The sequence below is a fragment of the Drosophila ananassae genome, chromosome XL (genome assembly GCF_017639315.1).
Source record: "Drosophila ananassae strain 14024-0371.13 chromosome XL, ASM1763931v2, whole genome shotgun sequence".
Classification (NCBI taxonomy): domain Eukaryota; kingdom Metazoa; phylum Arthropoda; class Insecta; order Diptera; family Drosophilidae; genus Drosophila; species Drosophila ananassae.
Window position 1 is genome coordinate 7,197,243 of NC_057931.1, and position 24,155 is coordinate 7,221,397.

The 24,155-nt window shown below is 44.8% G+C and overlaps 2 protein-coding genes across 5 annotated transcripts in view; one reads left to right on the forward strand and one right to left on the reverse strand.

The window, feature by feature from the left end:
* The window catches only part of LOC6502149 (teneurin-a), a 210,452-nt gene that overhangs the window by 94,269 nt on the left and 92,028 nt on the right, over window positions 1-24,155 (reverse strand). For 2 of the 4 annotated variants that reach the window (XM_001966084.4, XM_014904465.3), the window contains one exon: window positions 11,835-12,407. The exons of the other annotated variants lie outside the window; for them this stretch is intronic. In XM_001966084.4, the coding sequence (XP_001966120.2) occupies window positions 11,835-11,980 (146 nt within the window). In that variant the 5' untranslated portion in view covers window positions 11,981-12,407. The remainder of the gene's footprint in view (window positions 1-11,834; window positions 12,408-24,155) is intronic. 4 annotated transcript variants of the gene reach the window in all.
* Window positions 5,900-7,822, forward strand: LOC6502265 (nascent polypeptide-associated complex subunit alpha, muscle-specific form). Its single transcript, XM_001966085.4, has 2 exons — window positions 5,900-6,977; window positions 7,043-7,822. Exons 1-2 carry the CDS (start codon window positions 6,125-6,127, stop codon window positions 7,702-7,704), a joined length of 1,515 nt encoding a protein of 504 aa, XP_001966121.1. The 5' UTR covers window positions 5,900-6,124; the 3' UTR covers window positions 7,705-7,822.

Consider the following 24,155-nt stretch of genomic DNA (forward strand, 5'->3'; position numbering starts at 1 on the left):
GAGGAAATCCCTACCGATTGTTTGATTGCCGCCGTCTTTCCTCCATTTATTTATTTTCTCCACCACCACCAGCACCACTTTCCAGTTTTATTGGCTTTTTATTCTTGAATCGATCGAAGAAACAGCCCGCATTCTGTTTCTAATCATAAAGGTTTCAAATGTTATGCTTCTTTCGAGGCACCTTTAATCCCCTTGGACCCTAGGACCCTCTAGGAATCTACTAATTACAGGACAAACAGAGCCACCCACTCCTCTTGGGGGGGAGTTACTTGAATAAATCACATTCCTTGTCAATTTTAATTGCAATTTAATGATAAACGACGATGTCCCAAAGCCGCGACCTTTTCACAAAAGGGTTAAGTTTTCCTTCGATGGTGGGGTGGTGCTTCAATCAATAAATGCGGGTGGGTGGTCATCGCCCAGGCATTACCCCCTTCGCTGATTGAAGACATCGCCAATCGAAGAATTATGAGAAAATAAATTCCAATTCTCTTCTTCTCTGACTTCCCATCAGAGTGTCTATTAATTCAATTAAGTTCTTGCAGTTTCAGTAAAAAATAATTACTTCAATTGGCTGAGACTGTATTGGCTTTAAAGCGACTACCCCCCAGAGGCCTATTTATGTAACCAATGCCCTCCCCCCCTTTGGGGAGGGGAAAGCAGGTCAAAAATTTCCAATCTGGCCCACACATCCGATGCCAAATCCCTTTAATCACATTAGGCTAAGAGGTCTGCTCATCAACCACCATGGAAGATATGGAATAGGTCTTCTAGAGATGGTTGAAGGGGGGGACTACATCACAAAAGTTTTCTTTTCTTTTTCTATTTTTTTTTTTGGAAAAGCAAGCACACAGGTGGGCTCGGTGCTTGTTGAAAGCTGTTGTCGACGGAAAAGTTGCCTTCGGCCTTCATTATGGCCATTACCGGAATGATGATGATCAGCTCCAGCAGCACTAGCACCACTAGCACCACCAACCACCAACCACCATCATCGTAATCGGAATCGTAATCGTAATCATCGAGTTCATTGTGGTGCGAGGAGATGTGGCATGTGAGCCCATCACGTACATTCGCCATCAATAACGCGACGATTTAACTTGTCTCGTTCTGGGCCCGGGCACGTAGTGGTTCGCCAGTAGGTTGCCCGTTGCCCCTTGCCCCTTGGCCCTACATGGGGCAAGTCACCGCCCCCGTCCTCTCCTGGGCTAGGGCTAGCACGTCCATGGCCCATACACGTGGCTCCAGACTAAGCCCCACCCACCAACCCACCAACCTCCCACCTCCTCCAACATCCACAGCGAAAAAATAGTCTCTGCTTTCTTCCGAAACTTTCGAAATAAATAAATAAAGTAAAGTAAAGTGGATCAGGTGGATCAGGGGACTTGGGAGTATGTAGGTTAGCATCTATAGGAAGGGCAGAGGGTAGAGGTATTGTAGGAGTTCTGTCTTTAAGAAGAAATATGAACTATAAACTATCAATACCCGGTACTTGAGTTACAACTATATATACTCACTATACTATACTATAAAGTACAATTTTACTATAAAAACTTGGTAGTTGGCTTCTATAAAGAGATATCCAAGTTATCTTGATTTTATTTAGATTTTTGGAACCATCCTTATAAAGTAGATCCCTTAAAAATCTCTTATATATAAAATAATAATAGAAATTAAAATATTCCCTCTTCTATAACCTCTTTTTATCTTAGATTTTTATCTTAAGTACTACCTTTAATGTCTATAACTATAATTGCTGAGCCAAAAGTAATCCCCTTTTATCCCCCCACACTTTCTCTCAGTGTAATATTATGTATTTTTTTTGGGGAAATCGCTGATGCTTATTCCTACTTTGTTTATCGATATAAATATTGGCAACTTTTTCACATTTCGACCTGGCACGTAGCCCCGTCACAGACACAGTCGTCCTGAGCCACCCACCCAACCACCCAACCACCCAACCACCTAGCTACCCCTCCACCCGCCGAGGGGCAGCAGCACCACCCGGAGGCTAAGCTTTCGGTCCACAAATCCACTTAGCTGCTAATTGGCGGCAAATCAGCTGGCCAGAGCCTGTTTCTTCTGTTTTCTTCTCGAATCTACAATCTCTATCTGTATCTTTGTATCTGTGTCTGTTGTATCTTCTAAGCCAGTGAGGAATCGCATCACGTGCACTCTCCTCCCTCCCTCCCTGTCCAAGTCTCTCCTGTATCTGTTTTTTATTTCCCTCTCCAATCCTATTCCTTTTTTTATTCTTTTTTTTTTTAGAGTGTTTGTTTCTGTCCAAATCCATTTTCTGCCATTTCTTGTTGCCTTTTTCCCCATTTTCCCCTCCCCCCTTTTCTCCGCTCCTGGCTTTAAAGCCCAAACAGGAAAAATCAGGAGGGGCCGAGTGGGGGGCGGCTACGTGGTCGCGGCTTTTGGGCGCCTGGGCCTGGGCCTGGGCTGCCCTGTTGTGTGCCTGTGTTTTGTGGTCACTTTTTGGCCATCGGTCTGGTCTGTGTCGGTCGTAAAAATCCCCCAGAGATGTCGAAGGCATGTTGCAAATTTCAAGCTCAAGGAAACAACAAAAAAACACACAAAAAAAAGCAAGAAAATAAAAAATAAAAAAATAACAAACACATAAACCCTGCCGTGGTGGAGAAGAAGAGTCTCTGGAAGAATCGCCAGAAGAGTGCCGAGACCTCGAGATGTATTATCTTTTCAACTCAATCTGGTGGAATTTTTGAGGCACGAGTTCGAAACCCCAGCCCCCAGATGCACTTCCTCCCCCTCCCCCCCTCCAGCTATCACTTGCACGCACTCTCTAAAGTTCCAGCATTTCTTTTCCCTTTTTTTTTTTGCCATTTTTCCCCCCTTTTTTTTTAAATAAAAGTTTGCGTTTTAGCTTTAGCCAGATTTATGTTTTCCTGCTTGCGTTTGCAGAATTGTTTTCGGAAGTTTTTTGTGCAGCATCATGGCACACTCCTGCCACACACACTCCCTCCCTGCCACACACCCACAAGGAGTTCTTCAAAAAAAGTTACAACAAATGAAGAAAAAAGGGAAGAAACAGGAGCTGCCCGACCTCTCGTTTTGAAACTGAATCTGTTGAAGAAAAGGACCTTCTTGCAGAGACCTGATTAGCTGCAGAGTCCTTGAAACTAGACCCCCAAAAAATGTAATATTTCCATGGACATCCGACTTCCAACATCCAACCCAATTAAAAGCCTAAACCGAAGCCCAATTAGAGCTCCTCCTACCGTGTAGTGCTCCCCCGAGGGGGTTGATGTCCAACCTCCACTTTCACCTTCACCTTCTGGCCGTCCAATTAGTTCCTCAGATCCCGTGTAGTTTATGTTCTCTTCCATTTGCTCGAACTTGGTCGCTGGCCCACCTGGCCTTAGACTCATCCTCAGCCTTAGCCCCGAGGGGGAAATCGGTTCGAACACGGTATCGGACATCATTAGCCGGGGTAGTCGGGGTGTAGTCCGGGTAGTCTGGTAGTCTGGTAGTCGGGGGTGGATAAGATTTAAGGACCTCCTGCCCGCAGGCAGATGAGGTGACCAAAGGAGTCTCAAGAGGACAAGAGCTCCTTCGGTCGAGAGTTCCCGAACAACAAGATGTCATATCATCTCCGAATGGTTACTCTCATTACGGGACTTTGTTGCCTCCTTTTGTTGGCCATTTTGTTTCATTTCTGTTTTGTTGTTGTTTTCTTCGTTACTCTCTCTCTCAGCCCGCATTAATCAAAGGTCTTTGGGTTAATGCCTTCCAGTGGCCAGCTGACGGGCTGAAATCTTCATAAGTACACTGGTGGTGGGTCAAATAGGACTATGGATTGTAGTATCAGTCTATAGTACACTCTAGGAATAAGTTTCAGCGGGATTTATAGTGGGTTTATGGTACCTGGTACTCGTAATTTAGGTCTCATAGATGTAGGATGGCTTGGTTATAGAGTTTTGTAAGAAATTTTGTATGTAAAGTCATTTTAAAGTATGTCTAACTATGAAACTATTCACACATACTTGCCTATAAGGTAGATATACGATACCCGGTACTCCTTTAACTCATATAACTATGACATTATGAATAATATGATACCCGGTACTGCTGTAACTCGTTTTAAGATAAAAAGACATGACAAATGAAGGGTTTTTGTGTCTAAAAACTTAATAAAAAGTATCAGAATTCATAATATATGGAATTATACGATACCTGGTACTTCTATAACCTGTAGAACTATAATATTATGAATCCTATGATACCCGGTACTTCTATAGCTCACTTAGGAACAAAAAGAGATGAAAAATTCAAAGTAAACTGGACTTTAAAGAGTACTTATCTCCAATCCTATCTTATTACATGGAATTCTAAGATACCCGGTACTTTTGTAGATCTTTTAAGAAAGAAGAGAAGGAAGAACCTTCTTAAGACAACTACAAATACTAAACCTCTCTCTTCAAAGGTAATTAGTGATGTCTTCCCCATAGAGACCTACAAACCCCTCCCAAAAAACACCTATTTATAGACCCTGTGGTGTAGCACCCTAGGGCTCCGCACTTATACCCTCTAAGCGCCTGTTAATGACGCAATTTCCGCAGAACTTAATACCAATCACCAAGCGAGAGCCCTTTGACAACCTTTGGGGGTCAGTGGCGCTGGCCAACTTTTTGTAGTTTGGTTCTTGCGGCTAATTAGCTTAGCGGCCCGTTTAAAAGGTCCCATCATCGCTCATTTCTAAGGCATCCCTGGTCCCTGGTCTCTGGTCTCTGATAGAGGGAAGGGCTAAAAAGTCGATAAATAAAATGGGGGTTATAGGATGGCAGGCTTCTTGTACTTCCGAGCCATTACACTGAGAAATGTGACACAATTTGAATAACATTTAAGATCCGAAATTGAGCAGCCATTTCGGTTTGTTTTTCTTCGATTCGGATGGTCTCTGGGGGCTGGGGCTGGGGGCTTCCTTGATGGATCTCCCAGAAAAGAATAGGAATGGAAGTGGCAGTGGGACTGGGACTGGGACTGGGACTGGGACTGGGACTAGGCATGTCTTGTGCTTTGTCTAAATTGCGTAAATTATTGGCATATGTTGTCTTCGCAGTCCTGTCGAGCCAATTCGAAACATTTTTAACCCTTTTCCTCGCCCGGCCCGGCCCGGCACAGACATCGCTGGAACTGACAAGAGGACTGGGGGAAAGGGACATTGAATTGGACGAATGTCGATGTCGGCCCGGCATTCTCATTCTATTCCGCCCGGCCCTCGGCCCTGTCTGGCTGCCAGTTGCCTGTCATTTATCCCCACTTTGGGTTTCAGTTTCTACTTGCCATTCCCCATCTTTTCCATTTCTTCTCTCCTTTTTTTTTTATCATTTATGGCCGTCGTTCTTTGGCTTTTTATGTGCGCTATTTCGCGAAGTAGAACAATAGCCGGAGTCCGGAGTCCTGGAGTCCTGAATCCTGGAGCTCCCTACTTCATCTTCATGTGCTTTTGTTGCCAGTCTGTTGTCCTTCACTATCGCCCTACTCTCATTGGGTATCCTTTCGGTATCCTTTCGCCCGCGCTACTTTATTGTCTTGCCAAAAGAAATAGACTTTTAATATACTTGGCCATTCGGAGCACAGAGCAGGGAGCTAAATAGTGAAACAAAAAAGAGGATAACGAAAGGACTAGTAGGACTGTAGAGGTCCTGCAGAGGAGGGCAGCACCCGGGAGTGTGGAAATATTAGGCGATTCCCTGCCAGTTCATTGACTTTCGCACAACAATAGTTTGAAGTTTGCTGCCAAAATATGAGACTGGTACTTTCGCTACAAATATTTATCCCTCTTCTCAGAGTTAGTGACTTTCAAACCAATCCTTGTAGAAGATCCCAGTGGAACTACGACCGAGCAGGCTTTGGCTGTCACTCGTCGAGTGTCAGATCCGGGGGATCCGAGTTCTCTCAGTCGACACCCACCACAGCATTCGGGCAGAACATCAATCTCAAAATTGTGCAGAAAAAAAACCCACCCAGATCCCAGATGATAGTTAGCCGAGAGGACCGAGCGACCGAGGCTTCCCACTAGAGGAACATCCACTGATTCCCGACGAGAACCTCCTGCTCAGGACCTGCTCCCATACTAAGCAATAGACCAGGAAATCCCACCATGGCCGAACAGAAGCCCGCCGGCGAGAAGGCCAAGGGCCTGAAACAGAGCCCCAGCAGCTCCAGCTCGCGGCGATCGACGAGTCCCAGGACGACACCAGGAGGGAGCACCCCGCCACCACCAGCACCCGGTGCGAATCAGGCCGCACGACTGGCCAGCCAGGCCCGGCAGCAGGAGCAGAACAACGCCGCCTTCGCCAGGCTCTTCGCCACGCTGGAGGGCGAGCAGCGGAAGCTCCGGGAGCTGGAGGCGCGCCGGATGAAGCTCACCGAGGAGATGAAGGGTCTGCGGGCCCTCCTCCTCAAGGAGAACCAGCGCCTGAAGACGACGGTGGCTCCGCTCCTGAATCCCCCGGCGATGCCCAGTACCAGTGGCAGTTCCAAGCCAGGTGTCCCGAAACGTCGCGCCAGTCCAGCCGCTCTGGTGCCATCCCCCGGCCCGGCTGTGGCGCCCAAGCCCGCCTCGGGTGGGGTGGTGGCCGAGCCACCTGCTCCGCCCACGCCCGGGGTGCCCCATCCCACGCCCAGTCCGGCGCCCAACCGTACGCCCACTCCGAACGTGCCCAAACCCACTCCCAGTCCCGTGGTGGCCGATCCAGCTGAGGGTGAGGATCCTCCAGCCACGCCCACGGCCATCCTGACGAGCAACGTCCCGGCCATTCCCTCGATCCTGAAGAAGACCTCCAGTACCGGGCCGGCCGCCGTGGAGCCGGGCCAGGCCAAGACGGTGGCCATCAACATCCGGCCCCGGGCCAGTAGCACCGGAAGCATGCAGCGGAGGGCCAAGGGCGTCGGTGCCAGGGGCAGGATGCTGCGGAAGAAGAACCACAAGGGGAAGAATAGGTCGTCGCCGCGTAAGTGTCCTTGCGGAGGTCCACAATGGTCCACTCTCCATAATGAAACCCTATTCCCCTTCCAGGAACTATCGAGTCGAAGCGCGAAGATGTCACTCCTCTGGACGAGGACTCCCCGGCCATCTCCAGCACCCTACAGACTCTCGAGAACCGGCGTCCCTACACGAACGCCGAAGCTCCTCGCGAGGATCTCGACGAGGTCCTGGTCTCCCTGCCCACCCTGTTCACCTTCATTGACGCCCAGCTGGAGCAGGAGCCGCCGCTCTTCGCCACCGACTCCGAGGAAGTGAATCAGGACTCTGCGGAGATCGTGGAGCAGGAGCTGGTACTGAGGGACGACTACCAGCCGGATGCCAAGTCGCTGCTGGGGGACCTGCTGGGGGAGAAGGTGGCCCCGCCCTCCACAGAGCCGGAGAACCTGGCCCTGGACCTGGTGGACTTGGCAGGGATATCGATAGAATCGCCAGAGTCGCAAGAAATATCGATAGAATCGCCAGAGTCGGTGGAGGAGAGTGCAGCGATAGAGATATCGATAGAAGTGCCTGAACTGGTAGAACTATCGCATGAGACGCCGGCATCTGCCGTCATACCGATACAACTATCGTTTGAGAGGCCCACCCTATCGATAGAAGCCCCGCCTGCCGCAGAACTATCGATGGCGGTGACCGAGTCCTCGGAGGACTCTGAAGAAAAGGAAGAGGATCCGAAGAAGGACGAGGACCTCTAGGCCTGCTGGATTTCCTTGGGCTCCCCAGACTCCACCTTCCAGCTCCGGATCTGGCTCATTTTTTTCGAATCCATAAAAATTGACAAAATATGAAAATAAACGGCTGAATCACTGCCCACTTGGCGGCTTAGATGGGATTTGGGAAGTGGGGCCACCGCCGCCAGGTCATGTAGCTCATTATTTTGTGGGAAGAAGAGAGACTCGCTGGAGGGTAGACCCACCAAGGACCTCACATCCTCCTCCATAAAGTCAGAGAACCCAATTTACTTGCCGGGCCAGACCACACACAACTGAATCCATCAAAATTCTGGCAAAATATTTGCCGGAGAGGAGGTGGAGCCGGCTCGTGTCTGTATTTTTTTCTTATTTCTTTGTCCTTATTCAATTTTGTGACCCTTGGAGGCCTCGTGTGTGTGTGGGTTTCGGGGGAGAAGGACGAACATCCCGGACATCCATTTCAAAACAAATTAGTTGCCAACTGTCCGAAACAAATGTTGTCTAACGAGCAAAATCGAGTTGTCTCATAAGAATACCCATCAACTACAATGCCCTCCCTGGTCCTCCCTGGTCCTGCCTGGTATATGAGATATATGTCACCCGCTGTCCAGATCAGAATCGGAACCAGGGAGCTCCATTTCCACATAATTCTCTCCCCCTTTTTTTTATAGAAATGTGTATATTTGTTTGTCGGAGGAGAGCTCATCAGAGAATGTTTGCCAGGATACGATTGGACTGGGTCAAGAGGTTACTCTGCCATATTTTCTTGGTCTTGGTTAGGTCCTTGGTCTTTGGTCCTTGCTCCTTGATCCCTCCTCACTCCTCCGCACTTGAAGTGTGGATCAAAAAAAGCCAAAAACTTGCAAGTCAAACTGAAAACTGAAAACTGAAACTCAACTAAGCCAAACCGAAAACTAAACAAGTTTCTGGGGCTACCTGACCCACACGAGTACACAAATTACGTATACGCCTAGTGGGTGGTTTCCTTCTTTTTTTCCCCCCCCCCCCCCAGTTACTGTTACTGTTGTTGTTTGTTTTCAAGTAGGTCATTAGAGAGGCCTTCCTCCGGCGGCAGGCCTGGCAGCACGGCAGTTCACCATCTGCTCCACCAGCTACTTGAATTATTAAATTCTCCCAAATATATATCCTTAGTAGTAGTTGCCTTCCAGGACATCCGAGACTTACCTGAAAAAGTGCGAAAATAGAAGAGAAATATTTATTGTAACTTCTGATAGCTCATGATTTGTTTAGACTTTGACATTCAAGCTTAAATGAGTTGATAATCCCGACCAGAAACCACTCCCTCTTAACAATTCAAGCTGGCTGCAGCTCCAGGGCTCAAGGGGTAGTCCCATAAAAAGTAATTGGAATTTTCATTTAATATAAAAGCGGAGCACAGCCAGCGGAACACAATCTAACCCACTTCGCAGTCGGCAATCGCACAACCAAAAACTATGCATATAAACGGGGCCACTGATGTCCTTGCCCAGCCCATCGGCCCATCCACTCTAGAGCCAGGAGCAGGCCAGGCAGGGACTGGGGCCCAGGCTGAGGGGCAATACAATGTAGCCAGTGGAGCATCCTCTCACATATCCATATGTGTATCCCCCGCACAGGCTCGGCTCGGCTCGGCTCGGCTCGCTGCTCATAAAACTCACTCAAGTAAAAGTACGAATGCTTTTCGATATGAAATGCATGAAGCTGACAGGCAAAACATATTGCGCCGAAAATGCCACTCCCTCATGCCACGCCCACACTGCCCACTACTCCCACTCTTACTCTTTTTTTTTTGTATTTTTCCCAGCCACTAGAAAAATAATGTACTATTTATATTTATTTTGGTTTTTGTGCGAGCTTGAAGACTAAAAGGGTTTCGTGTCGAGGGGTTTCTATCGGATATTTTGCACTAAAATTCTAGGGATTGTTAAATAATGAAGGTATATTAGAGGTATTATATAATATTATATATCATTCAATGTCAATCTCTATCATTTTTTAGCTTTCTATATCATTCCAACTCGTTTTATATTATTTTTTCTCATTTTAACTAAGTTTTCATCATTCTTTATCATTCTAGACATTATTTTCTATCATTCTTTATCATTCTGACTCATTCTTTGCTGTTTTATATCATTCTTTATAACTTTATTAAGTTTTATATAATTCTATGTTACTTTATATCATTCTTCATCATACTTAATTATCCAATGTATCATTCTTCATCATTCTATTCTATTCCAACTCACTCTGAATCATTTTATGTATTTCTACATCATTCTTTATCATTCTAACTCAATCTAGTATCATTCTCTATTATTCTACATCGCCCTATATGATTCTATAAAATTTTTACACATTTTATATCATTCTCTATCATTCTACATCATTCTTTCAACATTCTTTATCATTTTACTATAATAACACCAATTTTTTTCTCTCCAGTTTACTTCTCTCTGTGTACTAGGACTGTTGTATCAGTTGGCTGACTGTTGGTTACCACTTGGCCGTTGTTGCCCCTCTTACTGGTCCTCCCACTCGTCCTGTTCCTGGTCCTCGTCCTCGTCCTCGTCCTCGAAGCTCTTCCATCTGTCTGCTCTCGTTAGCCAGTTGCCACCCGCTCTCCACCACGCCCCCTCGGGCATTGTTGTGGGCCATATCCCCCCGCACCATCCCCACACAGATATCCGCACTTGTACACAATCCATGCATATATATATATATATATATAATATATATCTCGGAGGGAACTCTGCACCTCTCGCCTGTCTATTTGTTCAGATATGAAAATGCATATTGTACACTCGACTCACGCCGCCTCTATATGGGACATTTCTTTATCGTCCCACCCGCCGCTTCTCCGCTGGCTTCAAAAATGTGTAGCTCTGTATGCCACATATGTGTGGCAGGATGGATGCAAAAAAGCGAAAAAACAGGACCAGGAGCAGGAGCTGGAGCAGGGACAGGAGCTAGAGCTGGAGCTACTCATCGAGGCGTGCGTTTATTGCAATTGTGTTCCAGTTTCTTGCGTTTGAATTGCCGATGATTGCAAACCGAGTTAAAATATAAAAAAAAACATAAAAAATGAAACAAAGCAACACCTTAAGGTGACGTTTGTAAAATGAAACCTTTATGAAAGGGCGCTGCATTGTTGTTTCCCCATAAAAGCCATTGGCTTTTAATTACTGCTGGTATTCCGCACTCCAGATGGGAGATATGGGATCTATTTGTTGGCATTATACTTGATAGGATCATAGGAGTTGGGAGATGTTGTTTGTGGATGGTATTTGAAGTGCTCTTGTGATGGAAAGTGATGGTATTTGAAGGAATCTCTTAGTGAGTCTCTAAGAATAGTTAGTACCGGGTGGAGTTACTTTCCTAAATTCTATCCTATGCTTCCTACCCTACTACCTTTTTACTATCCAAACTAACCTAACTTATTTTAGAGCCCAGAGATGGACCTCCTTGAGAAGTACCGGGTATAAATACTATCGAATCAGTGGAATACAACTATCTCCTACTTATTCAACAGATTATGCCTCTATATCGAGGTTTTCAGTTAATCTACTGATGTCTTATAATAATCTTTATAATAATAACATTCAATATAATACTTATAAGCTCATGTTGGATGCTAGAGATGGACCAAGTACCGGCTATGCTATCGAATACTATCGAAATAGTGGAATAGAACTATATCTTAAGCTATATCTTTATTCAAAAGATTAATTTTAGTTACTCTAAGCCCATTATCCACAAAACCTATTTGAAAACCCAAAGATAGAGCCAGTACCAAGTATAAGTACTTCCCAGAACCACCTATCTTGTTGGCTATTTGCTCAAAGACTCCCCAGATCTTATCTTATCCAACTATAAACTCCAACTCTCCCTGTTATCTGGCAACTTTATCCCCCGATGTGTTTTTAATCTGTTGACTGGCCAGCTCATCCCCGAAGCCAGCAATTAAATCGCCCGATTTGTGGCAAAAAGTGCGCACTTGTCCGGCTGTCAAGAGCTAATTATGAATGCGAGAGAGTCTGGATCTGCCACTTTGATGGCCACTCGACTCGATTACAGGTATTACAGGTGCAGAAGTAATACTATACTATATACTATATAATATGGGGGATAGTTACCTGCTGGAGTGGTTCGGCTCGTGGGCAAAGGGCTCCGCGTAGATGTTGCGAACGGGGGGCACTCGTCGGGGCAGGGGCGGCGGCACCGGATTGTAGCCATCCATGATGGTATCACAATCGGAGTACTTGATCGATTTCATAGTCATTGTGTGTGGGTGTTCACTGTACCTGCTAGATGGCTTCTTCACTTTTGTGTTTTTAATTTCCGAGTTCCGAGTGGATTATTATTTTATTTTATATTTTTAATGGCGCGCTCAACTACTATTGTTCACAATAACTCATCGACAAGTGCAGTGGCAGTAATTATATATTATTTTTTATTTTTTTGACTGCACCCTGTTGAGGTCGCGGCCAGGGGCAGGACGGCCCGGAGGGGGCCTTGGTGGCATATCGCCACCCGCAGCAGGATATGTCAGCCTTCGATCGAATGGAAATCCTTTCCGGGCGAACTCCTCTCCGCTTCCTTGGCTTGGGGATCTCTTGTTTTTTTGTAAATATTATAGTTTTATGTTTTGTTATCGATAGTTTATCTATTTTACGTAGTCTTCATGGCTTGTTATCGATAAATCGAAGCTATTTGGGGGAAAGAGGTTTAAAAAGTTAATGGAAGTTGCGTTTTGAGACAACAACCTTGTGACTTTTCGTTATGCTTTACTTTCTTTACTTTTTATCCTTTTTGTTAGTATTTTTTTGGTATTATTTTGGTATCAGAAGTGCTAGTTATGAGAAGTCAAATCCTTCCATGGTTTTCTTAAAAAAAAAAATCCAAACAAATCCCTAATCCCTGAGCCATTTCTGGCCAATTGCTGGCTCTGGCTGCTCTGGAAACTGGTTTTTGGGGCAGAAAGAGAAGGCCTGGCCTGGACAAACAATCAGAATAAGTGTGGATTCCATTCCGGTATCTGGCAGTTTGTAGTCCCATGTCCGACCAGTGCCAGTGCCAGTGCCTCCCATCTCCCCTCCTAAACTTCAACTACTCTTTTTATCCGATTGGACCTGCCAGCCAGCCAGCCAGCCAGCCAGCCAGCCAGTGTGTGTATGTTTCTGTAGCGTCTCTTCTCGTCTCTAATCACAAAATCCCACCCATGATGCCGGCAGACAAAATATTCAAAGTCATCGTGTAATATTGGAAAAACACTCAACTGGACTGGAGGAGATGGATGGAAACGGGCGCCAATGCCAAACAATTTCGAATGTAATCCGTTATTGTGGCCGGAGAGAGATCGAACCGTATCTGTGGGTTACAATGGAGCACGAGCTGGGATAATGTGGCATATCTTTGGGATTTTCATCTCAAATTAAATTTATGATATGGCACAAAAATTGAATAACACCAGGCTGGAGGCCGGAGTAGAGGGGTCTGGTCCAGGCACGAAGTAAATCAAAATCAATCAAAAGGGTCTGAAGACTGAGGCAGAAACAGAAACAGAAATAAATAAGGCTATACGGCTGGCTGGATGGCCAGACACCTCAAATGAACCGCAACGGCAACTGCAGTTCACAATCGGAGCCAGAAACAAGTGCACAAGACTGGAAAAAAATACTAAAAACTAAGAAATTCTTCTAAAAAGTCCATCACTAAGACTTCTTATACATATCTGAGTCTGAACAGGACTAGCTTGGATGTAAAAAAGAGCGCCAAAGTCAGAAATATAACCTCAAAATTACATAAAAATTTCTTCAAGTGCCAAACAGTTGCAGATACCGAAGCGCCTCGACCGCAAAATGGTCAATTCCTTGCTGCATTTGCATCTCAATGAATAGTTCGATAGACAGATACACAGATACATAGATACTTAGATACACAGATACATGAATACTTAGATACATAGACACTTAGATACAATGGCCAATATGTGTGGTGTGTGTGTGTTTTTCAGCCAAAACTCCCATTAATCAAACATCGAACAACTGCTGCCTGATTTTCGGTGGGCGTTCTCAGCCCCAGACCAATGGCCAGTGGGCGTGGCACATTAATTAACACAACCAACGCAATGAACTAGCACATTCCACTCCATACCATTCGATTCCATTCCAGCCAGCGAAGCGAAAACTACAATACTACAATTCGCATCTTTCGTCAGACAGCTCCCATCTGCCCAGCTCCCATCTCCCAGCTACCCCCATAGAGGGCTAATGAAATATTTCCAATCATAAGCCAAAATAATTTCACGTTCATTAAAAGGCAAACAAAGCGCTCCAAGATATCAAAAAATAGCTTGTAATCGAATAATTGCTGGCTGTCGGACACAAAACAGAATGAATTGTGAGGAAATTACGAAAAAGTGTTGAAATTTAATCGTTTTCCGATGACAGATGGCACTGAAACAGCTTCCGATCAATAAAACCTATCGATAAATATCGATGAGTTGAAAGAGAAGCAGAGAAACAGATTCCCGAAGCCTCTATGGAATGAATTATGAAAAGAAGTACGAAAAAGTATTGAAATTAAACTGTTTTCCGATGACAGATGGCAGATATCAATTTTACAGATGTGATATTTTATCGATAAATATCGATAAGTGGAGGAAGAACCAGAAAAACAGATTCCCAAAGCCTGTATAGAATTAATTATGAAATAAATGATGAAAAACTGTTGGAATAAAATCATTTATCGATGACAACTCTTACAAACACTCTTTAAAACAAATAAAACCAATCGATAACTATCGATAGGATGAAAAAGAACACGGAAAACAAATACCCAAAGCCCCAGCTATCTCCACATAATCTCCAAAAAATGTTCCTATATATGTTTTTCTGGAAAATCCCCAACATTCCTATGACTGATCCGCCTAAGTTCTCGGAAATCGTTGCTTTATTTTTTGGTTTTCCGGCCCAAAACGCATCGCCCCGATACGATACGAAATCTACTTGCTGGCCTCGTCCGAAAAGCAGCCCAAGATTTAGTGGCCACTGGCACGAAACATCACACAGCTCCTCCGGCCCGGTCCTCTGCTCCTCTCCAGAAACAATCCAGAAATCCAACCATCTTCCAGCTGAGCTTCCAGTCTCTGGCAGCGCATTAATCTCCGAGGCGGCTACCAAGTTCGCTGCACTCCGCGAGCGGCCTACGCGAAAAATGCAGCGCGAAAAAGGGGCAGCCACAGAGGGGGCTGAGTGTTGCATCTAAGAGGGTCTTACTGTACACTGGGGGAAGAGTTTAGGGAAAGAGCTTCGATGAGCTATTTTTCTAGGGGGTTTCAGAGCCAAGTTTCCCTTTTATTTCTAGCTCTTTTTTTCCTCAAACTTTTTCTTTTAGTGTCTTTTTTTGAGAGGAGCGGCACTGCCTTGTACTGCACTGCTCCTTAAAGATTTTTTTTTCATTTTTTATTTTTTTAGTACAACCGCCCCCCTACCCCACCGCCCTCGCCGCCTCCACGCCCCCTCCTGCTGGCCCGCCCCTTTCCCGAAAATGCTACCAAACGAGTTCGCAGCAAGTTGCTGTCGAACCGAGTCGAAAAAAAAAGCAACAAAAAAATGGGAAAAAAGCGAAAAAACAACGACAAGTTTCCAGGTTTTCGTTAGGATGCTTGCCGCAAAAAAAACCTTAAAAAAATGCAAGAAATATTAAAAAAAAAAAAAAAAAACAGACCAAAAGCGAGGCTGGAACTGGGACTTTAAGCCAAGACTGCCGACTGCGACTCGGACTTGCAGCGAAACGGACCATTGAGCATTGGGGATTGTGTGTGGATTGGCCAGAACTGGTTTTCGTCACAAAAATCCCAAAAAAAAAAAAAAAAATACAAATAAAATAAAAAAGAATCAGAAAACCACGAAACCTGCCTCCATTCCCTCCTTCCTCTTTTTTTCGACTTGAGTTGAAATGTCAACGACTAAGTGTAATTAAAATTGATTTTATTTCTTGAGGAACTATGGGGGTTTCAGGAGATAAAGCTAACCGATTGTGTTTGTTTCTTGTTGGTATAATTTATATATTAATTAGAGAGCTGCATACCAAGTTTCAGATCAATAGCTACAAGATTAAGAGAGTTATGGATAGGACATATCATGTTCATGACTCCAAAATCCTGTTTATTATAACACTGTCTATACAGAGATGAACAAAAATGACAGACTCTTGAGAAGTTTCAGGCTTGTACCTCCAAAAACAGCAGAGTTATCATGAGATCTGGTTAGTTATAATAGATCTCTAAAGGATATAGCCACCCGCTCTCTTTTCTTTCTTCTCTATATAGTTTTTATGGAAATTATAAAGCTGTATCCCAAGTCTCAGCTCAGAACCTTCAGCACTTTCAGAGTTATGGAGAGGACATATCATGTACTCCACCCCAGAAACCCGCCTCCATCCTCTCCAACCGCGTGCAATTAAAATTGATTTTATTTCCTTACGAACATTGAACATAAAACAATTAAATGGCGTTGCTTTCGAAGTCCCCCTCTAGACTATTAATAGAGATGGGAGATGGGGGGAGAAAAGTTTTGTCGGTTTCAAACATTTGCCACAAATGTCAAAAATAATCATGATGGCCAACACGGCATTTCGGATGACATCCATTCGCAGTCGAGAGTCCCCCACGCCCCACGCCCATTAACCATTCCAGAGCTCCCCCCAGACGGGCTGGGATGGCAAAGGGTTGCCCAACAACATTTTTATGATCGCTCCAGAATCCAAAATCCAAAATCCAAAAATGTTTCCAGTTTTTACGAGTGGGAAGTGCGTGCCACAAAGAAGTGGCATGAGGCAAGCGGGCCTCTGAGGGGACTCAGTCTATATAAAATATGCTTTTCCAATTAGCGTTTATTTGGTTTTTCATTCTCTGTTTTATGTTTGTGAGATAAACAACCAAAAAGAAAAGCAAACCAAACAAAACACACACACGGGCTATGAGCTACAAGTTCCACAATAATTAAGGCAGTCAGTCGGGTGTGGAAAGCGGGGGGAGGTGCCACAAAAAAGGGGGACACGGCTGAGAGGAGGGGGGGTATGAAGACCCTATGGCCACTTCGATTTTGGGGCCAAAGCTAATTGGCCAAAAGCCATCGAGTGGTGGCGAGTGTCAAACAGATCATGAGCCATCATGGCAGCTGGTCCGGTCCGGGCCAGCCAGACTCTTCCCACATTTTCTTCACATTCTTCCGAGAAGAGTCTTCGCTTTTCTTTCTTCGCTGGCCAGGGAAAGCTCTTGTCACGATCGCCTGCTTTATGGTTTATGGAATTGGGATCAGTCCCTCCGGTTCTCCTCATTTGAATCCCAAAAGTAACAAAAAAAAGCAAAGCACTTGAAACGATCTGAGTTCAGAAATGCCAAAAGTGCCAAGGGACATCTTCTTCCGATTCAAGATTCTTCAGTTGCTGCTAAAGATGATCACTTTTGGGACATGGTTTGATCTTTCCTCGAGAAGAGATCAATGAGAGGGAGGCTCTTATCATGAGTTGGGATTAGTTGTAGGGGAGTTGTTTGGGATATAGCTACCCGATCGTGTTTGTTCCTTCTTCATATACTTCTGAAAATGATTAAAAAGCTGTATCCCAAGTTTCAGCAGAATACCTTCAGAACTAACAGAGTTATGATTAGTTATAGGGGATCTCTATAGGATATAGCCACCCGATCACTTTCATTTCTTCTCCATACACTTTTTAGGACAAAAATAGAAGCGCATACCAATTTTCAGATCAGAACCCCTAGCACTAACTGAGTTATGGATAGAACCTAGAGGTCTATGGCTCCAAGAACCCGCCTATCCTTTTACAAACTCCACCATATAACTAAAAAAAAAAGCAAACTCCCGCCCCAGTTGATAATTTTTTTGTGGCCCATTAAGAGTTATTTGGAGGAGACCTGAAAGGAGTCCCCGGTTCGGGGGCGATCCTCAATGGAAATGACGCACATGATCGCTGCCCCCTGCCCTTGAAAGTCCCCCTCGCTCGGAGGCGGTCTCACATAAATTAACGCCCCTGTCATAAGTGTGTGTGCGTGTGTGTTCAAGGTCTGGTCTCCTGGCGGATCGTGGGGATATATGCATATGCATATACATTCTGGTAGAGATCTGGAAACCGCACGCACGCGTTCTTCCCCCTTTCTGGCGGCTCTGTTTTTGTTTAAATATTTTGCGTGCCACGAAAGATGTTGCAACAATTGCAGCGGGGAGGGAAGCCGGCTGGCATTTATTTGTCTTGAGAGTTTTATTGCTTTTAGATTTATGGGCTGTGTGGTATGTTCTTGCATTTCATTCTTTATTTTCTTCTCGATGTTTGACGATCATGTTGGAGAAAGAGTTTTCACACCTACGTCATTACGAGGGAGGAGGATGGGAGGAGCCAGGACTTCTCCAGGGCCTTGGGATTAAAGTCTTGAAAGAAAGGAGTTCAGTGCCCTGGAGGTTACAAAAATAAATAAATAGAAGTCAGAACAGTTTCGAACCCGAGTCTCAACCTTCTTGAGAAGTAGAGCTTTTCTTTTCTTTTCATTTCATTTTTTCCTCTTTTTTATTACAACAATGTTTTATGAAAAAAGAAAAAGTAAAGTGCACACACATAAGCTGCCATAGACATCATAAAAAAGTTAAGCTCTGAGATACAAAGATACAAAGATACACACACACACTCCCCACACAACAAAAGAGCAATTTGTTATTTAATGAAACTGAAAATGAAATAAACTCGCAGGCAAAAAGCCAGGCCAGGCCAGGCCAGAATGTATCTGTAAGATGAAAGCATTAACGCACAGAATGCTAATATCTTCTGCACACACGCACTAAGATACAGATACATAGATACATGTCTCTGTGTGTGTGTGAGTGTGTGTGTTGGAGGCACTTCTGGGGAATTACAGCCGGCCTATGAACCGAAACCGAAACTCCAATCGGAAAATGGAAGAGCTCTCTGGCCCCGAATCTGTCGTGTCTTTGATTATTATCTCGCGGATACAGGCTCGTAAAAAAGCAGCTCACAGATACAAAAGTATCTGAGGGGGGGAGGAGTGCATGAAAACAGAAAATAAAGAAAACAAAGTTAAGAAAACAGAGCGGTGGATGGGAGAGGGATAAGTGAAAAATGTTGTTCAGTTTCAAACTCAGATTCAGTTTCAGTTTCAGATTCAGATTCAGATACTTTTTTTGTGGATTGGAGGAATACCTATGGGTGGAGATACTTCCCAGACAATTACCTGGTACTTCTCAAGACCCAACCCACCCATCAAAGCCCTATAACCATGTGAACCTCACAGACAATGCCATCTTGTGCCATTTCCAGTCGATGGTCCAACTCGAGGCATCCATCAATGATTCCCATCGATTTCGAGCTAATTTCCACTTCCTCCATAGCTTCCCCCACTCCCCCCTTTTTTGAAACAAAAAAGATACATCCCACTCCAGTGTAGCGCTGAAAACAGCCCGTCAAAGGGCTGACTGAGTGACAGCTTGTTAAGAGAAGAGCTCAGTCCCAGACCCTCTTCTGCCCACACGAGGCACCCAAAAAAAAAAAAAAGCAGAAAACTGAAGAAAGAGACCAAGCCCCGAGTGATGATGATCGCTGGAACCCTTTTTTTTCTTGTTTTCTGGCATGTGGGTGGAGGTCTACACTGCGAGAAAACCATAAGAGTCTGATAAGCAAAGCTCTGTGTCACGGTCGCCATAAAGTTTGGGTTTCTCCCACTGCAGCGACCCGAATCGGTAAAAAGGCTGTAACTTTTATTTGTCGCTTCAGCGGGCACAGAAATTGGTTGAATTGGAAGTCGTAGCCTAGGTAGGGTCTCCTGGGTCTCTTGTCTCTTCTCTAATCCCAGAAATGTTCCGCCTCAGTGGCCGGACAGTTTAACGAGCTTGCCACACACATGGCTCTGGGAAGGGGGAAGACTACACCAGCCCCAAACTCCTAATCGCCCTCGATCGTTTTGCATTTAAAATGAGATCTTTGTAGCAGTATCTTAGTATCTTTGTATCTCTGTATCTTGTATCTGTATCTCGGCATATCCATCGACAACCGCCGCCTGCGAAGCGTTTTCCACTCAATAAAGGCGTCAAGAGCGCCATAATAATTATCGCAGTTCTCCAGAAGACTGGGCGGTGGGGGAAGAGCAGAAGAATCTGAAAGAAGAGGGGCCATAAAGAGGGCAGAATGATAAACAAAACAAAAGCGACAGATTCTAACTGACTTTTGGGGCAGAGAAGCAGAGGAAGCAGGTGCCGGGCAATGCACTTGCCAGCCCATGAATGGAGGACACTCGCGCAGTTGGCCCCAAGATCTCACCACTGAAGGGGAGGCCCAGGAGGCCCAAGAGGCCCGGACAGTAATTGGCACACGGCCAGGGCGCTGAGCTCTCCCAGTATGAGATATTCCAAGTCCATTGATGAAAACCAGCCACACGCCACATGCAGATGAAGATGAAGATGAAGATGCATCCGCCAGATACGTTTTGTTTTTAATTTTAGATACTTGCCACGAGAGAAAGAGGAGCAGGAGGAGGGGTAGCTGTGCCCCTCGAAATAGCCGCCAAGAAATGCGAGCATGAAATATTTCGTCGACTTCCGCTCGTAATCAGCAATTAGTAATGCCACACTGGCACTGACATGCCACTGCCCTGGCCACACTGCCGGCCCTTTGATAAATTATTTCGCATAAATCGCCCCAGAAGTTGGGTCACACTTTCGAGGCTCTAAATTCAAATGAAATGAAATGCCTGGCCAGATACCCACCCACTCACAGATACAGATACACATACAAGATACAGATACAAACACTCTAGATAGCACTTTGCGGATTGTCAAATCTGGGAAATCGAAGTGTAGCCATTGGAACGCAGCCAGCCCATTCCCAGGGGAGCCGTTCACGCCTCGGCCATAAAAATGTATCTGTGTATCTGTATCTCTGTAGCTGTATCTATTAGATGTTTATACGGAGGAGATGTAATGATTTAAGACACAAGTCCTTTGTCTTTTTAATCTTTTTGAGCCTGAATCTATGGGGTTCTGGGTCTCCTGATTCTTAGATACCTTTATTTCCCTTTGTAGTGTATCTTTGTAAAAGTATCTATGTATCTATGTAGATGTTTATGCGTAAGAGATATAGCGATTTAAGACAGAAGTCCTTAGCTTTTTAATCTTCAATCTCTTAGGTTTCGGAGTCTTCTGACTCTCCTGACTCTTGAACACCTTTTTCTCCCCTTGTAACCTCTTTGAATTCCCGATTTCCCTTCCCGCATAAACCTTCTCCCCAGAACCATTGAAAACTTTGGCCATTTTCGCTCCATTTGGCCGCCTCTTTTCGGGTTTCGCACTCCACTTGCTCCGCCCCGGTGGCCCCCAGCTGACCAATCAGTTGATGCCTCCTCCGAGGGCGGTACTTGAGGGGTTCGTGCTTCACTTTCTTCCTTCCTTCAGAAGAAAGATCAAAGACTAGAGCCTCTCTAGTGCCGCCCCTTTTACTTTCTTTTATTTTGTGAATGGTGGAACCCCCTTGAGAGCTACCCGTCACAATTGCCAAAAACTGCACACAAAAATCTGTAGTTTGCGGCCTGTTTGTTGCGGCTTGTCGCTTCGGTTGTGCCTCCAAGAGCTGCCACACCGCGCGGCATAAATTAATGAAAAGCCTTCAAGAGTCACAGAACCTCTCACTCCACAAGAGTTGGAGGAAAGTTTCGATTTGGGGGCAAATAGTCCACCCAGAATGCCACAAGAAAGCGATTCAAACGGAAAGACACAACCAATTCGGTTTTCTTTTTTTTTTTTGGCCAAAAACAACAACAATAACAACAAGAGCATCAAGAAGATATCCTCAAATAACCAAAATCCTCAAAACACTCCAACACTCGATGGAAATTAAAGCAATTTCCTGTTGCAATTCCAAGATTCTAAATTAAAATACAAACGAGGAGGCAGGCAGACTAGCTGGCAGGCTGGCTGGCTGCGTAATCCAACAGATACTTAGATACTTAGATACACAGATACTTGGATACACGCACTAACAGTAGCTGTGGCTGTGGCAGCTCCGCCATTCATAGATATTTAATTAGCCGAGTGGCGAGCGAGCGAGTGCCAGAGCAGGACGGCTGGCTTGTAAATTGCCAATAATCGCAACCGAATCAGGGCACTGAGAGAAAAGGGGAGCCAGAAGGGGTATATAGAAGACACATAAGATGTATAAGATATAGAAGATATAGATATAGAACCTCTTTAATTAGAATATATCTAGTACCCCTTCTCACAGTCTTAGTCATTCTTGAGATACTTCTTACCTCTTCTCGGTTTAGGAACGAGGTGTTCCTCTCAAAAGTACCGGGTGTTGTTATACTTCCTTAATAGAAAATAGGGAGAAGAAGAGTCTGCAATGTGAGAAGCTTGAAGGAGGAAGACTGTATGATACCCAGTACTTATATTCTATCTCTAAGCTCTTCTCTCAACTCTGAACTCTTTTTAGAAAAAGGCTATATGATATACGGTACTATACCAACCTCACTTGTAATACCTGGTACTATCTTAATATAATTTTTAGACCTATTAGTATAACTATTATTATATTATACCTATTATACCTCTTATTATACCTATTCCTTTACCTTGAAACTATTTTAGGATCAAAAACCCTCTTCCCTCTTTATCTCTTTTCAGAAAAACATGTAAGCCTACCACTTCCCAAAGTCAAAAATCTCTAAAAACAAACCCTTAAAAAACTACCCATCTATTTCTCTCAGTGCTCACTTGCAGCAGAGTGCAGAAGGATGGCCTGAAACCTCACAGTGTCATCCGCAAAACCGAAAAACGTCAAGAGACGGCAGCGACAACAAAGTAAATGAAGATGAGCACTTCCTGCAACAAAAGGCGGCAAGATAGAGGGGTAGTGCGGCAAGGAGGCAGGGGCAGGGGCACACACGAAACATTTTTAATCGAGTGCAACGCCATGAATGAGCAGAAGTTGAATCAGAAGTAGCAGGCAGTAGAGGCAGAGGCCTCTGCCTGGGTGCTTCGCCCATTTGTTTGTTTAAACAGCGACTCACAGATACTCAGATACAAAGATACACACACACACACACACACTCACTCACTCAGTAGCAGATACATTCGCGGTTGCTGTATCTTTTGTACGAATGAGTTAAATGCTATGCTCGAGTTGAGTGAGTGATGCATCCCAGGGCGCATCCGTAAGATAAACAGGCGCAGCACGCAACGTTTAACTTTTCATTTGCAGCCAGCAGATACAGATACATCTGCAGCACTACATGTATCTGTATCTGCATATGTATCTGTATCTGTAGTGCGGCATCTCTTCACAGCAAAGGTCACGGGCATGCTCCGTTGAATATCCGAATATGCCCCGTGCCCGCAAAAATTCTCCAAAAAACAAAAAAAAGGAGGAAAAAATTAAGAAAAAAATATGCCAAGATGTCGAAATAATCAAGAAACTGAAGGAATAATGGACTCGCTGGCGATTGATATCGAAATTATAACAAATTATAGAGGAAATCCCTTTTGAAGTTTGAACTTCAGATTCAGAGCCGAGAAGAAAAGCCAATTCCAATAAAAGCCGACAAACTTTGTGGAAACTTTTGTATCTTTTTTTGGAGATGGGGATGAAGATGGGGAGTTGGGGACCTGAAACCCTTAAATTTCCAAATGATTTAACTTGCCAGACACTTCAATCGACTCAGCAGGCCCCTCCCTCAACCTTTCTCCAAAAAAAAAAAACGAAAGTAAAGCCAAAGCCACTTGAAATGAATGTGCGTGTGATGTGGCGGCATCCCACCCCGCCACTACTTATCCCATCAAGAGCTATAGACTTTTATCTTTTAGTTTTCTTCAGCTTCAGATACAGATACAGCATCAGTTTCAGTTTCAGCTTGGATGGAAAGCTTTTGGGGCATTAAGCCTCCCATGCAATTGAAGCCAATTGAAGCTAATCATTGGCCATTTGAATCCGGGGACAATAGAGCGCAATAGGGCCCGGGGTCTAGACGCCATAGATCCCCCGAATAAAGACTCCAATCTGTGCGGAGAGCGGCATGGGCATGGGCATGGGCATGGGCATGGGGGCTCTCCATTACCGACATGGAAACTACTAACTAACTGCTAGAGAACTAACTACTAGAGGAAAGAGGGATATATATCAGTGGTACTAGAGGGTTTCCCCACAGGCGGAAGTCTAGCGAGGGTTTGTCTTTTTTTAGGATTTTTGTACTACTCTCTGGTTAAAAATTATTGTTCTTTAATGGACAAGGGTGCTTAGAAGATTCTCTTCAAGCTGGAGGAAGTGGAAACTAGCAGACAAAGGGACAAGAGGACAAGCGGACACACGGACAGACGGACAGGGACAAACCTATTATTGGGTTTAGAGGGTTATCCCTAAGAAGAACTCAAGGCCTCTAG

Excerpts from the sequence above, each read along its gene's own strand:
- LOC6502265 (XM_001966085.4), top strand. The coding sequence starts at position 6,125 with ATGGCCGAACAGAAGCCCGCCGGCGAGAAGGCCAAGGGCCTGAAACAG. Across the intron at positions 6,978-7,042 it reads GAAGAATAGGTCGTCGCCGC|GAACTATCGAGTCGAAGCGC; the intron begins GTAAGTGTCCTT and ends TTCCCCTTCCAG.